This window comes from Polyodon spathula, chromosome 6, assembly GCF_017654505.1.
Source record: "Polyodon spathula isolate WHYD16114869_AA chromosome 6, ASM1765450v1, whole genome shotgun sequence".
NCBI classification, from domain to species: Eukaryota; Metazoa; Chordata; class Actinopteri; order Acipenseriformes; family Polyodontidae; genus Polyodon; species Polyodon spathula.
In genome coordinates, this window is record NC_054539.1 from 14179527 (window position 1) to 14195466 (window position 15940).

General features: G+C 35.5%; 1 protein-coding gene across 3 annotated transcripts; it reads left to right on the forward strand.

Moving 5' to 3' along the window:
• The first annotated feature begins 5391 nt into the window (after positions 1-5391).
• Positions 5392-15901, forward strand: LOC121316873 (ectonucleoside triphosphate diphosphohydrolase 6-like). Of its 3 annotated transcripts, none has more exons than XM_041252155.1 (15): positions 5392-5441; positions 5572-5636; positions 7031-7169; positions 7788-7864; positions 8342-8485; positions 8647-8722; positions 9983-10018; positions 10293-10381; positions 11117-11196; positions 12335-12399; positions 13421-13522; positions 13997-14137; positions 14479-14535; positions 14663-14775; positions 14849-15901. In XM_041252155.1, exons 2-15 carry the CDS (start codon positions 5595-5597, stop codon positions 14972-14974), a joined length of 1287 nt encoding a protein of 428 aa, XP_041108089.1. In that variant the 5' UTR covers positions 5392-5441; positions 5572-5594; the 3' UTR covers positions 14975-15901. The 3 variants fall into 3 exon arrangements, with proteins under 3 accessions (XP_041108089.1, XP_041108087.1, XP_041108088.1); XM_041252154.1 differs by having other exon boundaries at positions 5423-5441; positions 6832-7169; XM_041252153.1 differs by having other exon boundaries at positions 5413-5441; positions 5572-7169.
• The last annotated feature ends 39 nt before the right edge of the window (positions 15902-15940 follow it).

Genomic DNA, 15940 nt, shown 5'->3' on the forward strand with positions numbered 1-15940 from the left:
AGCCATACTAATGGGGGATTTCAACTTCCCCCAAATAAAATGGGAAAACCTGGTGGGTAGCGCGAAGGATGAAATAGAAATGGTGGAAATGACAAATGACTGCTTCCTAACACAATTTGTGAAGGCACCGACTAGAGGGGAGGCATGCCTTGATTTAGGCTTTTCAAATAACGAAGATAGAATAACTAAAACAGAGGTCAGAGAACCACTGGCAAACTCAGACCACAACATGGTCTCATTTGAAGTGTTTTTTAAAACCCCAAAAGTAATGACTAAAGCTAAGGTTTACAATTTTAGAAAAGTAAACTATGAAGGTATGAAACAGAGACTAACATAAGTAGATTGGAGTAAAATAGAGAAAACACCCACAGAAGAAGGATGGTTGTTCTTCGAAAATGTAGTACTAGAGGCACAAAACAATTACATCCCTAAAGTAGACAAATCTAAATGTAAAACTAAATTGCCAAAATGGTTTAATAGATCAATTAAAAAAAATATTCAGCGAAAAAAGGCACTTTACAGAGCATTAAAAAAGGACCAAAAAGAAAGTACGCAGAAAGAGTACACAGAACTGCAAACACAAGTCAAAAAGGAAGTTAGAAAGGCCAAGAGAGAAATAGAAATGAACATTGCTAAGGGAGCTAAAACCAATTCCAAAATGTTTTTCCAATATTACAACAGCAAGCGACCATTCAAAGAGGAGATAAAATGTTTAAGAGATACAAATGGCAAATCGTAGATGAAGAAAAAAAATAGCAAATATATTAAATGATTACTTTTCACAAGTTTTTACAAAGGAAGATACTGACAACATGCCCCACATGCCATCCAGTTCCTATCCAGTTTTAAATAACTTTAGCATAACTGAGGCAGAAGTGTTAAAGGGACTAGGAGCTCTTAAAATAAACAAATCCCCTGGGCTGGATGAGATCCTCCCAGTAGTACTCAAAGAAATGAAAGAAGTAATTTACAAACCGCTAACCAAGATCATGCAGCAGTCTCTTGACACAGGGGTGGTATCAACAGACTGAAAAATTGCAAACGTAATACCGATCCACAAAAAGGGAAACAAAACTGAACCAGGTAACTACAGACCAGTAAGCCTGACTTCTATTATATGCAAACTTATGGAAACTATAATAAGATCCAAAATGGAAAATTACTTATATGGTAACAGGGTCCTGGGAGACAGTCAACATGGTTTTAGGAAAGGGAGACAAAGTCCCGCACAAAAGATTAATTCTCAAACTGAACGCAGTTGGGATTCAAGGAAACACATGTACATGGATTAGGGAGTGGTTAACATGTAGAAAACAGAAAGTACTGATTAGAGGAAAAACCTCAGAATGGAGTGTGGTAACCAGCGGTGTACCACAGGGATCAGTATTAGGTCCTCTGCTATTCCTAATCTACATTAATGATTTAGATTCTGGTATAGTAAGCAAACTTGTTAAATTTGCAGATGACACAAAAGTAGGAGGAGTGGCAAACACTGTTGCAGCAGCAAAGGTCATTCAAAATGATCTAGACAAGATTCAGAACTGGGCAGACACATGGCAAATGACATTTAATAGAGAAAAGTGTAAGGTACTGCACGCAGGAAATAAAAATGTACATTATAAATATCATATGGGAGATATTGAAATTGGAGAAGGAATCTATGAAAAAGACCTAGGAGTTTTTGTTGACTCAGAAATGTCTTCATCTAGACAATGTGGGGAAACTATAAAAAAGGCTAACAAGATGCTCAGATACATTGTGAAAAGTGTTGAATTTAAATCAAGGGAAGTAATGTTAAAACTGTACAATGCACTAGTAAGACCTCATCTTGAATATTGTGTGCAGTTCTGGTCACCTCGCTATAAAAAAGATATTGCTGCTCTAGAAAGAGTGCAAAGAAGAGCGACCAGAATTATTCCGGGCTTAAAAGGCATGTCATATGCAGACAGGCTAAAAGCATTGAATCTGTTCAGTCTTGAACAAAGAAGACTACGTGGCGACCTAATTCAAGCATTCAAAATTCTAAAAGGTATTGACAGTGTCGCCCCAAGGGACTTTTTCAGCCTGAAAAAAGAAACAAGGACCAGGGGTCACAAATGGAGATTAGACAAAGGGGCATTCAGAACAGAAAATAGGAGGCACTTTTTTACACAGAGAATTGTGAGGGTCTGGAATCAACTCCCCAGTAATGTTGTTGAAGCTGACACCCTGTGATCCTTCAAGAAGCTGCTTGATGAGATTCTGGGATCAATAAGCTACTAACAACCAAACGAGCAAGATGGGCCGAATGGCCTCCTCTCGTTTGTAAACTTTCTTATGTTCTTATGTTCTTATTACTGTAGCTTGTCTCTTTGCATCTTCATCAGGTGAAACTGGAGGAAGCGCTGTGTAACTGCACAATAAAAACAGACTGATTTGGCATTACAGAGAGAGAAAAAAAACACTGGCTGTGACGGATATTCAAATAAATTGTAACATTGAAAAGATGGGCTTTATATCAGAGGCTGAAATCATGTTAATTTGTTACATATATATAAAAAAGTAACATCTTTATATAGCACCTTTCATAGCAGACTGCCGTTTTACCGAGGTAGGCTGTGAACTGGGCATTATATGTAGAGTCACTTACAATAAAACACTGATTTAACATCTCATCCATAGGATGGAACACAAGTGATTTGCTCAGGGTCACACAGAGAGTCAGTTAGTAGCAGAGGTAGGATTTGAAACACTGATCTCCTGGTAAGGAGCCCTGGACTTTAACCACTGAACCACACTGCCTCCTTGGGAAGTCTAATGGGGACTGGTTTTATTCTTAATACAAGGTGGTAAAACGCGATGTGTATGGGTAATGGATATTCAAGTGCTGACTATGTTATAAATAATGAATAGAGTTTTTACTTCATCTACCATGTATTTATTTCTTTGTTTGGTTTAATTATTAGGGAACATCACAGATACTGTATGTTTGCAGGCTGCAGAAAGGAAAGTATTGGATCTGTATCGAGTGAGATGCTCCTAACCCTTCTGGGCAGGCTTGAGTCCTGCTTGCAAGGAAGGGGGCAGTTGTATCCCTATCCATCTTTGAAAAATAGAAAAGATTTCAGTTACCTGTGACACAGATCCATCCAAGCAACTTTAAAGAGGTTAAACCTAACAAAAAGAAGAAAAGGGTATCTTTCCATTTACTGTAAAATGTGTACTAAAATATGTTGATGTTTTGAAAACATTGTGATAGTTAAATCCTTCAGGCAGCGAGCGGTATGTCTTTCTACTACAGAAAACGACAAACATTATTACAAGGCTTGCCTTAAAACAAAAGGCACACAAGGATACGCTGTGTAAGAAGAGTCCATCTGGAAATATAACCATACAGTATTGTTCAAGCAAGCCCCTGAAGTCACAGACCTTAAATTAAAAAGCCAACTAAATATAATCAGTACCTACAGTAATGTGCTTATGAAACTACCACTGATATGTTGGAAACTGGGGGTCAAAATACAGCTTTTGCCTTGAAAGTGTAGCTTGAAAATGTAAGTTTTATTGTTTTGTTTTTTTTTTTGGGGGGGGGGGGGGGGGGGGGGGTTGTTTTTTAGGGGGGGGGGGGGGGTGGGGGGGGGGGGGGGGGGGGGGGGGGGGGGGGGGGGGGGGGGGGGGGGGGGGGGGGGGGGGGTGGGTTATAAAGTTTACAATATTTCGTTGTGATTTTTATTACAATTGAGAAGCTGCTCTTCAGTTTAAATGACCTGCCAACATCAGTCAAAGTGCCTTTATAGAAGTAAGCGCCACCGCCATCCTGTGATCAGTTACTGTTTTCCTTTCCTTTTGTATTGCTGGCAATGAGTAGCTGTGCACCAGATGATGCCAGGCGCTTTCTAATAAAAAAATAAGACATCTAGCCTACGTAACATATGCATACGGTAGGGAAATAGAGCAGCTCAGGAACTCACAGTCAAATCATGTTAACAGACTTTAAAAAAATAAAAAAAGGTTTTGAGTTGCCTAATTGCATCACAACAACTCAGAATAATAGGAAATACATTATCATGTTAGGTCCAGTTATCACGGAATGAACCAGAGAATTGTAAGGATTTTAAATAATACTACATACAGTATGGAAGAGAGTGTGAGATTTCATCTCAGTCAAGGCAAGCTTTGTGTAACGTCCCTAATGTGGCTTGTTTTCTGTGACAGTACTGCCCCCTACCATCAAAAAATGAAACTACTTCTTTTAGAGACAAGCTACAAAAACATGGTTGTTTTGTGGAATGTGTGAAAATAACATTCAACTGAAATACCAAATTCAAAAACCCTTTTTTGGGCCAGTTGTTTCTTTTTTTGTTATTATAAATCTGTAAATGGTGCATGGTGAGGACTAGTTATATTTTATAAATTCAGGTGGTTTCTTTTGTTTTAGTGCTGGTGTGGTGTTATTATGTGGTACGCGTTGAAACGTGGTACACCGTGTAGTGCGCTTGTCCGAGCTGCACGAATGATTTTCGCTCAGAAAATAAGAAAACGAACATCTGAAACGGGTGCGATGCACTGAGTTTGGCCCCTAAAGTTTTTTCTTTTAATATCATATTTTTTTGTCAGAAGTCATCAAATGTATGTTACTTTAACTGATGAGCAACACATTGGGTTATCTAAAATTGTAAACATATATGAATTTGTGGGTGAACTACAGTTTGTCTTGTTCAGTTGTGCTGTAGTCAATCACTACATTGACAGCGTACCACTTTCTGGCCCTAAGCCAGTATGTGAGCCTATTAAAATATACCTTCATGGTCATATACAGCTGTTGATTTAATAATAAAAAAAAAGTTGTTTGTTTTTCCATTGGGTGAATAGCAAGAGAATGCTCTTTTTTTGTAAAATGTGATTATATTCCGTGATTTTCACTGTATTATTGGCTTCCAATACATCGTTGACTATCAATTGCTGCATTTTATTGTAGTACATCATTAAGATGAAAGTATTGGGATGAGGATTGCATTGCTAATATATTTTGAAGGCAGTAACTAGTAATGTACAGTAATATCCATTATCAAAAGGCAGCCACCTATGTGTATACCACTGTATTGTACAGCAGAGGAAAAAAAAAATACGGCATTTTTTTTATATATTAAATCTTTGCTTATAGGTTTTACAGAAGATATCCCAAATGGTGGTGTTAGGAGACATTTAAAATAAATACATAAATAAATGCTGTTTCACATTAAAAGTTTACAGTACTGTATGGCAATAGAAAAGCAAAGTAGCATGTTTTAAATATGAACAATTCTTTACAGCGTGTTTTGTTTGCATTGGTCACTATTTTAACATTGCAGCGTGTGTATTGAAGATTGTTCTTATTTTACCAACGTCATACACAGTGGTGACGCAATCACTCGGAGACAACACGCACTTTCATTTTAAACACATCAGGCGATACTTTGAAGGTAAATAGAAGTCTCTGTACCTGATAACCCTAAAGTGTATTTTTAAAAGCGAGTACCAAAATGTTACAGTTAATCATTTATACTCATATTGTGCCTGACAGTTCTTTTTTCTTAATCCCTGTCAATATAGTGCGGTGCTGGGATCCAAAACGCATGGTTTTAACTTTTAGCATCGCAGTACGTTTCATGAGTTTGGTATGTATATATTTTAGGAGTGATAATTGAATGGTTATTATTACATTTTAGTCTTCAAATTTGTATTAAATACACACATGCACGTTTCAAATTCAGTTACAGTATGTTGATGGTAGTCCCTGTTATGTGAATATCAGTAAATTAAACCAGTGATAGATTTTGTTGCCCGACCGTCTCAGGTTTTGCCTTGGTAAAGTCTTTTTTGTGTGTTTTCTATCAGTGTGTAGTTTTTAAAACGCATTAATTGAGGTTTTGGTAGTTTCAAATGTGTCACTGTAACAACAAAGGAAGTCTTGGTTCCACACGCAGGTTCATAACCCCTCAGCTCCAAACTGGTGCCACTGGAAGAACACCCTGTCTCTTTTTACTCTAGATCTAACCCCAGACAATGCAAAATTGAAGAAGAACGGCAGTTCGGTTAGGACTATGTGGTACTAGCCTCACCAAAGTGTCCATAAGCAGTGATCGAATGCATGACAAATGCAACTTTAAAAATCCGCGGATACCAAAATGTTATCCCTCTTCAGTTCTGGGGAGCTAAACAGATGCAATTTCCAGCCTGACGTCCACTTTGTCGGCTCATAACTCAGTAACCATTTACCCTGTGGCACTGACGTTGTATATAGTCTTAGTTGTTAGGCAATGGAGAAACTACAGGTGATAATTACAGTGGTTCTGGAGGTCTCGCAAGCAAACTACAAATACACATTTGTATTGGCACCACTGCACTCTTTTTTCTGCATTTGGCCCTATCACCAATATGTTGACACATTACTGAACTAGAAGAGCAGCTATGGGTGTGCAGCGATTATCAAGAAGAGATCTTTAATACATTGAAACGTGGCTCTTTGCTGCTCGTTTCAATTTTAAAAATAACGAGAGCTACTGTAAAATTTAGCGATTCTCACTAAAACGCTTCCATGCGTTATCAAAATAATCTGAGACGGTAAGGTGGTGAAACACATTTGGTGCGGATTGCATAATATCCCAGTAGATAGATAAGATTTTATTTTGTTTTGAAGAGGTTATAAATGAGATAAAACATACAAATTATATGTTTGGCATCGTACGTTCAGTAGAAATCATTAGGGTCAGCCGTGGAAGGAAGTGTATTGGAAAAAATGAGATCACATATTATAAATAGCTCAACTGTGACTAAAATGTGTGTGTATGTATGTATGTATTTATTTTTTAGGTGAAGCCATAACTAGAATGGCCTCTGGTTAAATTCAGGAGATAAAAAAAAAAAAACATGCACTTCACATTCAGGAGACATGAGGATACCAAAATTAGCCAGTGCTTTTCTACTTGTGCTATGTCTCATTGTTTATTTGACATATGTCAAGAAGCACACTGACATTTTGACGACTCCTGACTCTAAAGACCTAATTCAGTCTAGAAATGGAAAGGATGAGCTGTGCCATTCAGAGGCCGGAGACCTTAATAAAAGTAATTCCCTGTATGGGATCATGTTTGATGCTGGAAGCACAGGAACAAGGATACATGTCTTCAAGTTCAACAAAACACCAAATGGTATGTCTAAAACTAATTATATATATATATATATATATATATATATATATATATATATATATATATATATATATATATTTATTTATTTTTTTTTTTTTTTTTTTTTTTTTTTTTTTTAAAGGAACAGTGTAGGTCAAAGTATAAACAGATATGACCAAAGCATTGTTCACATACATATTTCCATTTTTAAAACTGGATATCTGTCAGAGCATACCACACAACAATTTTGATATATGTAACTGAAATAGTTGTATTTGTTGTGGTATTTTATAGAGAATGGGAATCTGAATTATTGGTTGCGCTATTTATAGTAGATATACCTCATTTTCATATGGCGGGCGCAAAGCGAATAAATAAAGTTAATACTGAAATGGTAAGAGATATGATTATTTTTTAACTAGCTTTCACACATATTCTCTTCTTTAAAAAAGAAATCCTGGTACTGAAGTAAAACACATGTAGAGCAAATTGTTTTCCCAGCATACAACCCTATTAAAAATTAAAGGGAAATTTAAATATGCATTATTTCATTAATTACTTTAACAACTTTGTAAAATATTCCAAATACATTTTATTTTTTGTCTATTAGCATTCATTGTTTGATTTTTTCCTCCACAGAAGCTCCTAAATTGGCACATGAAACATTTAAAGCTATAAAACCAGGACTGTCACCTTATGCTGACGATCCTGAAAAGGTAATACTGTACCACAGTGTACATGTTAAATGTTAGTAAATTGTCCTGTATTTACAAACTTCTAATATGCTCTCCTGAGGATAGACATACCCAGTTATATAGTGCACATCACACTTTCAAGTTTTATATGTAGCATCCATGCACATTTTATATTTTGTGGGGCCATCTGCTGTGTGGATTGGGTCTCAGAAACTGAGAATATTGATACTGTAGATGTTTGTCTTCACACACGTGCCACACTTATAGTTTAGATTTGATTTGATTGTATTTTAGAGTCACACAGCTCCCGACACCTAATCTGTAACTCTTTTTGTCATCACATACATTAACCACAAATTAAGGAAACACCTCTACAGAATTTGGTTGTTTTGACCCACACACAAAATAATACTCAATTCTTAAACTCTGGTGTCCATTTTGTCAATGTTATCCTATTTGTAGGATATCAGTTTCTTTTTTCTTAATCCCCGCCCCTAGTGCACTGCTGGGATCCAAGAGCTTCTGAATGTTGCTAAAGAGAATGTTCCTTGTGACCTTTGGAAAAGCACTCCCCTGGTGCTGAAGGCGACAGCTGGGCTGCGTCTGTTACCTGGAGAAAAGGCTAAGCATCTGCTGGATAAGGTAGGTTTAACACATCTTGTTTGCATGACTGTTTTATATCTTAGTACTAAAAAAAGAAAAACAAACTAACATTTGTCCTGTATTATAAATCACCATATAAGTTTGATTAATCATATAATAGAATTAAACTGGATTATTACTTTGTTTTAACTTTCTCAAAGGTGAAAGATATATTCCAGGCATCACCCTTTCTCTCCAGAGAAGACTGTGTCAGTATAATGGATGGCTCAGATGAAGGTAAGATTTCAGGGTTTTACTGTATTTAACATTAGCAATTATCTGGGATATATCAGCTGGTCAAAGACTGCAAGTTACATAAACAGGATTTACAAGCATCTACTGTAGGACATGGACAGTTGTATCTTTTTTCCCCTAACAACTTGGTTTTACCTTTCTACGTAATAGACTTATCTGCTCATTAAGAGCCATATAAAATGTTTACTTTCAAATCCCTGATTCGCTTAACTTAAATGCAGTCTTTTTTTTTTTTTTTAAATACTGGTTTATATTTTATCCCCATTTACCAGAGAATGATAGGGGTCACATGTGGGTCTGTACGATTTGAACATTATAAATTAATTTTAAAAGATTTAGAAAAGCTGTAAACCATTACAGAACTCACGCCCATAACATTCTAAGGGTCACTTGGTAATACAAGGTCTTAGCCTATTTTGTTCATTTTACTGCTTTGCCAAGTCAAGTTTTTTCTTTTGTTTTATTTTTTTGTAAAAATAACACACACATAAGAACATGTGGCATTTAAGACCGATAGTGCCATGGGTGCATAAAAGGTGAGTAGTTTTTCAAGATTTACGATTATACTGTATTTACAATATAATCGTAAATCTCGAAAAACTACTCACTTCTAAATCTTTTGTTGTCATTTTTGTATTACTTTAGTATAAATACATGTTAATTTGGAATCATATGTTGTTTTTTTCCGACTTTATGTGAACGAAAAGACACACATTTGCCCATTTTCCCATTGGAAATAGTGATATTTTGAAATATCACTGTCCTGGTCACAAAAGCAAAGTCTGTGGGGAATAATAGCCATTTTTTATACTTTTGAGGCATAAGCAATTAGGAAATAACACTTACTACCCACAAACAAAAATTGTGTTACACAGTGTCATCAGGTTTTTGATGGTGTACAACAGATTTGTTCTCCTTTATGTGTTGACAGTTGCATTTCTATTACAAAGAGAAGGAGAAGTGATACCTTCTGTTGGACTAACTAAATAATAATTATTCACAAGCTTTCAAGACCTCAAAGGTCTCTTCTTCAGGTGAAAGTAGGAAAGAGAGACTGATGTTAAATTAATGGCATCAATCTGTCTTTCCTACTTTCACCTGAAGAAGAGACCTTTGAGGTCTTGAAAGCTTGTGAATAATTATTATTTAGTTAGTCCAATAAAAGGTATCACTTCTTCTTCTCTTTGTCTATCATCTCTGGACAAATACGGCTACCATTTCGTCTATCTATTTCCATTACAGGAATTTCAGCATGGATCACAGTCAACTTTTTAATAGGTGAGATTAAATGTTGTCATTGTACCTGAAATGTTTCCTGTTGTGCAATACAAACACAAATAAAGGTGAAAACAGAATTATACAGTATGCATGATTTTCACTGGCAACCAGTTAAAACCCAATAAAAATACTGTAGCAGTCAGTTCATTAATTGTGTGTCGTATTATATAATGGGAAGGATACCAAAACAAGTTTTTTTTTCTTTAGTTATTTTACAATATAAATCAGGTTTTACAGAAACTTTTAATGAGTATCCCCTGTCCTTGTTCTTCAGGCAGCCTGCATGGTGTGGAGCAAAACACTGTAGGAATGCTGGATTTGGGAGGGGGCTCAACACAGATTACTTTCTCTCCACAAGATGAGGTAAAACTCATTTTCTTAAGGCAAAAATTAAAGCTTCAATCATTGCCTTAATCTTCAAAATGAAAGTGCATTTTATTTGGATAAAGATGCCAGAAGTTTTCATGGTGTATTTTTGTCCAATGCCAATTCTCAAAGATTTATAATTAGTTAGGTTTCATTCTTCAGTAGATGTATGACCTAGGGTATATGAATACAAATATCAGAACAGTAGTTATGTTGAAGATGATATTTCAGTAATACATATAGCAAGGAGACAGCAATTGTAAGTTTTGAGTTTGTTGTAAACACTAAAGGGGGTTCAGTAACACTTTAATAAAGAAAGATGTAAACAGTTGGGGTATAAATGAGCATAGCTAGAGTCTGATTTTCAGTCAGTGGAAGAGGAGAAGACTGCTATGCTTTGTATCTCAATTGTTAGATATGCAATTTGACCTTTTCTGTAATGCTTACTATTAATCTAAGTTCAGTAAAGTATTAGTATTGAACTTACTCTTGTTATAGTGAGCGAATACTTTAGGTCAGTCCACCACATAACCCTCACTTAGGTGAGTCACTTAATAGTGATCTTCACAAAAATGCCAGAGAAACACAGCTAGCATTTTTCTTTCTATTCTCTATTGTTTTTGCAAAAGGCAGTGGGAAGGCTTAACCTTTATAGGGGATAGTTAGTGTGAAAATTCCTTGATTTATAGATTTAACAGCACTGATTTGTTCTTCTGCATTGTGTTCTCACAGAAAACAATCCAGACCTCACCAATAGACTACATCACATCATTTCAAATGTTCAGTAGCACCTTCTCACTCTATTCACACAGGTAAGTCTAAGTGACATTTAAAACAGGAGAAACACACCACATTTTACTAGGGTGCTAAAAATCATCTCTCTGTGTGTAAATACTTTCTGAAATTCCTTTACGGTGTGCAGGTCAAGTGACTATATGAGTAACACATGTGAATGAGCACCTCAGCCATGGGTGAGCAGACAGGTGTCAGTGATGAATGAGTTCTCATCACTGGGACATGTCTATTTGGTTCAAGTGTTGCCAAAATTAGTTGAACAGTCATCCCAAAAGTGTAGAAACCTAATTTCTGACATGAACAGGAAAGGTTATATTCCGTGGTTTTCTGGCCTCAAAACGTGGTCTGGCGATCCAGCGTAAAGGTTGGCGGACAAATCACCCAATACACTTTAGAAGTGATTGGCATGTGCAATTCTGCACCCCCTCAGGATGTTGTTTGCCCTGTCAAGTGAGATGTGTCTGATTGAGCCCCTTTTAGGGTTTTGGTTTCCATATGATGGAATGACATCATCCCTCTTACTTCTCTGTAAGGCAAGCAGTTTTACAAATTTGGACAAAATGAAAAGGGTCAATTAAAAATATATATATATATATATATATATATATATATACACACACACACACCGTGACACGCGCGCGTATGTATGTAAATTTGGGTTGAGTACATATTTACATGTAACGTGTACTGTCATAAAGTCAGTTTTATTTCAGGAAAATCACCTCCTTAAATAAGGTATCATTCATAAAGACATTTCTAAAAATGAATATACATATTTATATATATATATATAGCTATATACTATATAAAAAATCGATCAGATTATATTGGGTCGTGTCAATAGTTCTCGATCACCCAGCACAGTTATCAGATCAACCCCATTGAGTTTTTATGGGACATCGCAGCTAGAAGTCATCCTTACATTTGTTAAATCAGAGAAGCATGACTTGGGTCATCACATGTATACAGGCAAAGTACAACTGGAACAGATCCATTCAAAACTAAATGCATGCAACTGAACACATGATTCTAAGAAATTATATTTTACAGAAGCATCATCATCATCATCATCATAATAATAATAATAATTCCAGTATAATCGCATGCCTTTCATCAATAGAAGTTACTTTTACCACAAGATTTATTTTCTTGCAGCTACCTGGGACTTGGTTTAATGTCAGCAAGACTTGCAATTTTTGGGGGGCTAGAGGGGATGCCCTGTAAGTATTCTTTTCTTTCTATTTACAATTCTCTCCGTTTGGGGTGGCAATTGATTTCCATTTGGAAATATGGTAGTTTGGAGGGAGTGGATGTTTAAAGGGGTCAAATATGTTCTCATGTACACTGCATTCTGGAATAATATGGTGGAAGAGTGTACCCTTGTTAACCAGGGAGTACTCTATGTATCCTATATATTCAGATCAACCCATTGTAAGTGGGTCATATTCACAGCATTTTGCCAAAGAAAAACGCTGATGTAAAACATACCTTCAAATAAGCAACCTGGTTATTTCTTGTGGCAAGTTCTGTAGCATAAGTTTATTTTATTTATTTTTTTTACAGAAACATAATGCAAACTAAGCTGGATAGTCTGTGTTTTAAAAGAGGTCTCCAGTATCTTGGTATAAAAAAATGTAAGGTTTACAAAAATGTTTCCGAGAGAGAGAGAGAGAGAGAGAGAGAGAGAGAGAGAGAGAGAGAGAGAGAGAGAGAGAGAGAGAGAGAGAGAGAGAGAGAGAGAGAGAGAGAGAGAGAGAGAGAGAGAGAGAGAGAGAGAGAGAGAGAGAGAGAGAGAGAGAGAGAGAGAGAGAGAGAGAGAGGGGGATATGTGGACCACTGTAATTGTAGTTGTTGCCTGTAGATGTCAGTACAAAAATGTTTAACCAGAACTGAAATCTCAGCTGTACTGATTATTGTTTTGCAAATGAAGGCAGACCTTTTGTAGTGTTTCTAATATTTTTTTTTTGATTGCTTCACCAGTCAAAGCCCACAGTTCCCCTCATTTGCACTTACTCAAATTGTTGGGGACACTAGAGAAAAAAAATAAATAAATTAACAGCAAAAAAAAAAAAAAAAAATGTTTCTGTAACATTGACATATCACAAAATATGTCAATGTCAGCTGTTCAAATTGCAGTCTTGTATTCAGTAGTTCTGCTGCTTTAACACCGTACTCTATGCCACAACAGGGAATGATTTTTTTGGTTCACAGAGACTATTTTGATACTTAATGTTTTAACAGTGGAGCAAGGAAAAACACTGGTGAGCCCATGCTTAGCACCAGACTATGAAGAACAGTGGGAGCACGCTGAAGTAGTTTATACAATCAAAGGGCAGAAGGCAGGTAGGGTGGATGTTTTTGTATGTTTTATTCTTTTGATACATACAATGGTGTCCAGACACATTGTCGTCGTCCTACTATTCATTTCAGTGTTATTCTCTTGTGTAGCAAGAAATCATAACTTGGGGTGGAAACATCAAGGTAAATGGGGTTAGCCTTAAATAACCGGTAGTTTCAAAATGTCGTATTTACATGGAAGGATTTGTTCATTAATATTGCAATCTGAATTTTTCGTTATTTGACTATTACATATACTTGCCCTACTCAGTCTGGTTGCAGCTTGGTACATGTCTGTTTAAGCAGCTCCCTCTTTTTTTTACATTTTTTTTAAGAATTGTAGATTTTTTTTTTTTTTTTTATGGAATGCATTGTGCTGTATCCTATAATATAATGGTGTATCTGTAATTGATGGTGCTCTACCTACAGTAAAAGTGTTAACCAAACATATCTAATTATTTTATATGTGTTTTTATTCAGGAGAGCCCATCTATGAGTCCTGCTATAGTAAAGTGGAGAAAATGCTCTACAGAAAAGTTAAAAAGGCAGAAGAGGTGAAAGACATGGATTTTTACGCATTTTCATATTACTACGACAGGGCTGTGGATATTGGTATAATTGGTAGGTGTTTTGATTTTCTCTTTTAAAAACATGAACACTACAGAATTATGTTTATAATAATCTATTATTTGTATTGTACCATTTAATATATTACAAGGGATTACTGTTAGACTAAAATAAGGTTTTAGAATGTGTGTATAAATGCTAGAGAATAATGCATTGCAGATTTCCATTTTAGGGTACCGCCAAGTCATTGTCGAACGATATAATAAACTATATACTGTCATTAATGGATTAATATTTTAATACCAAAAAAAAAAAAAAGAATAAGTCAGTGTGTCTTGTGTGCAATTGTAGTTTGAGAATAAATCAGCTTTAAATGTTCTGTATGCCTTCTCCAGATGAAAAGACAGGTGGTAATGTAAAAGTTGAAGATTTCGAAGCAGCAGCCAGAAAAGGTATGAAGCCAGTTGTACTTCATCTGTTTAGTTGTGAATGTTTGATATAGAGTGGTGCACTTACAGTACTTTTGTGATGCAAACATTTTTTAAATGTCCTGATTTTTACTTTTGTTATTCTTGATAGTGTGCAAAAGTATGGAAATTGATCAAGGGGAGAACCCATTCCTTTGTCTTGATCTAACATATATAACGGCCTTGCTACAAGAACTGGGTTTTCCAAAGGACAAAGTCTTTAAGGTAATACAACATTACAAGTTGTTCATGCAAAACATTATTTACTGTATTTACAGTATGTACGTGTTTGTTACAGCTTGCAAGGAAGATCAACAACGTAGAAACCAGTTGGGCACTGGGAGCCACTTTTCATTACATTGAATCCCTTCACAAACACAGACAAAGGACTTGTTTTCACAACAATAAAGAGGCCTCTTGTTAACAGACATTTTTACATTCAAGAAACAATTGTGAAAAGATGCAGGATGAAACTGCAGTCATTTTGTTAATATTTTGGTTCCTTTTGTTTTTGTAGCAGTTTATAGTATACTACTTTTCACATCTACGTTATAGTACAGCAAATTGCTTTATTATTATGGATGTACTTCCTTATACCATGGTACTAAATGTAATCGACCTCTCTTTGTTTAAGAAGAGTGTTAGTTTTATGTTTTTGATAGTGTGTTGTCTCTAGTTGTATAACAATAATTATTTTAGCTCTGAGTTGGGACAAGGTTATCACCAGGTTTCAGCCATAGTTATTTCTACCAATTATATGAAGGATATTCTGCCTAAACATATATAATGTATTCAATTTAAACGTGTATAATTCTATACTTAAGTATAATAAATACAAGACCTTGATCCATTTGTTCTAATGGCTAAAAGCAAGTGCAGATGTGTTGCAAAAGCAAATGTAGAGAAGAAATATAATATGTTCCATACATTATGGAATTGCAATACTTGTATCTTGTATTAGCAGGCTCAAGGATATGGGATAATTTTATTGTGTTGATAAATTATAGATAATCATAATTATTGTCCGTGACCCAATGAAGCGACTCTAAACTGTCTGCGTCAGGCATAAAACATGATCTATGTGAGCGCTGCGTACATTGTGAAGTACTGATTTTAAACAATATGCTTAACTTTATGCCATGGTTTCATTTTGATAATTTGTACACTGGCAAATTATGACTGGTTTTCTAACATAAAAACATTGTTTGTAAAATAAAAAAACCGCTAGCTCACTGTAAATTTACTGTAGAAAAGTGGAACTTGACTACAGTCAGTACTCGGATATCCGTTATCCAGATACGTCAGTCATGTTTTACCGACTTAATAAGATCAATCCCCATTATTTTATATTATATATATATATATATATATATATATATATATATATATA

Bases quoted from the DNA above. Each gene is read 5' to 3' on its own strand.
- LOC121316873 (XM_041252153.1), top strand. From the start codon at position 6,911: ATGAGGATACCAAAATTAGCCAGTGCTTTTCTACTTGTGCTATGTCTC. The intron at 8,486-8,646 runs GTAGGTTTAACA...ACTTTCTCAAAG, and splicing joins CTAAGCATCTGCTGGATAAG to GTGAAAGATATATTCCAGGC. The intron at 12,400-13,420 runs GTAAGTATTCTT...ATGTTTTAACAG, and splicing joins GGGGCTAGAGGGGATGCCCT to TGGAGCAAGGAAAAACACTG.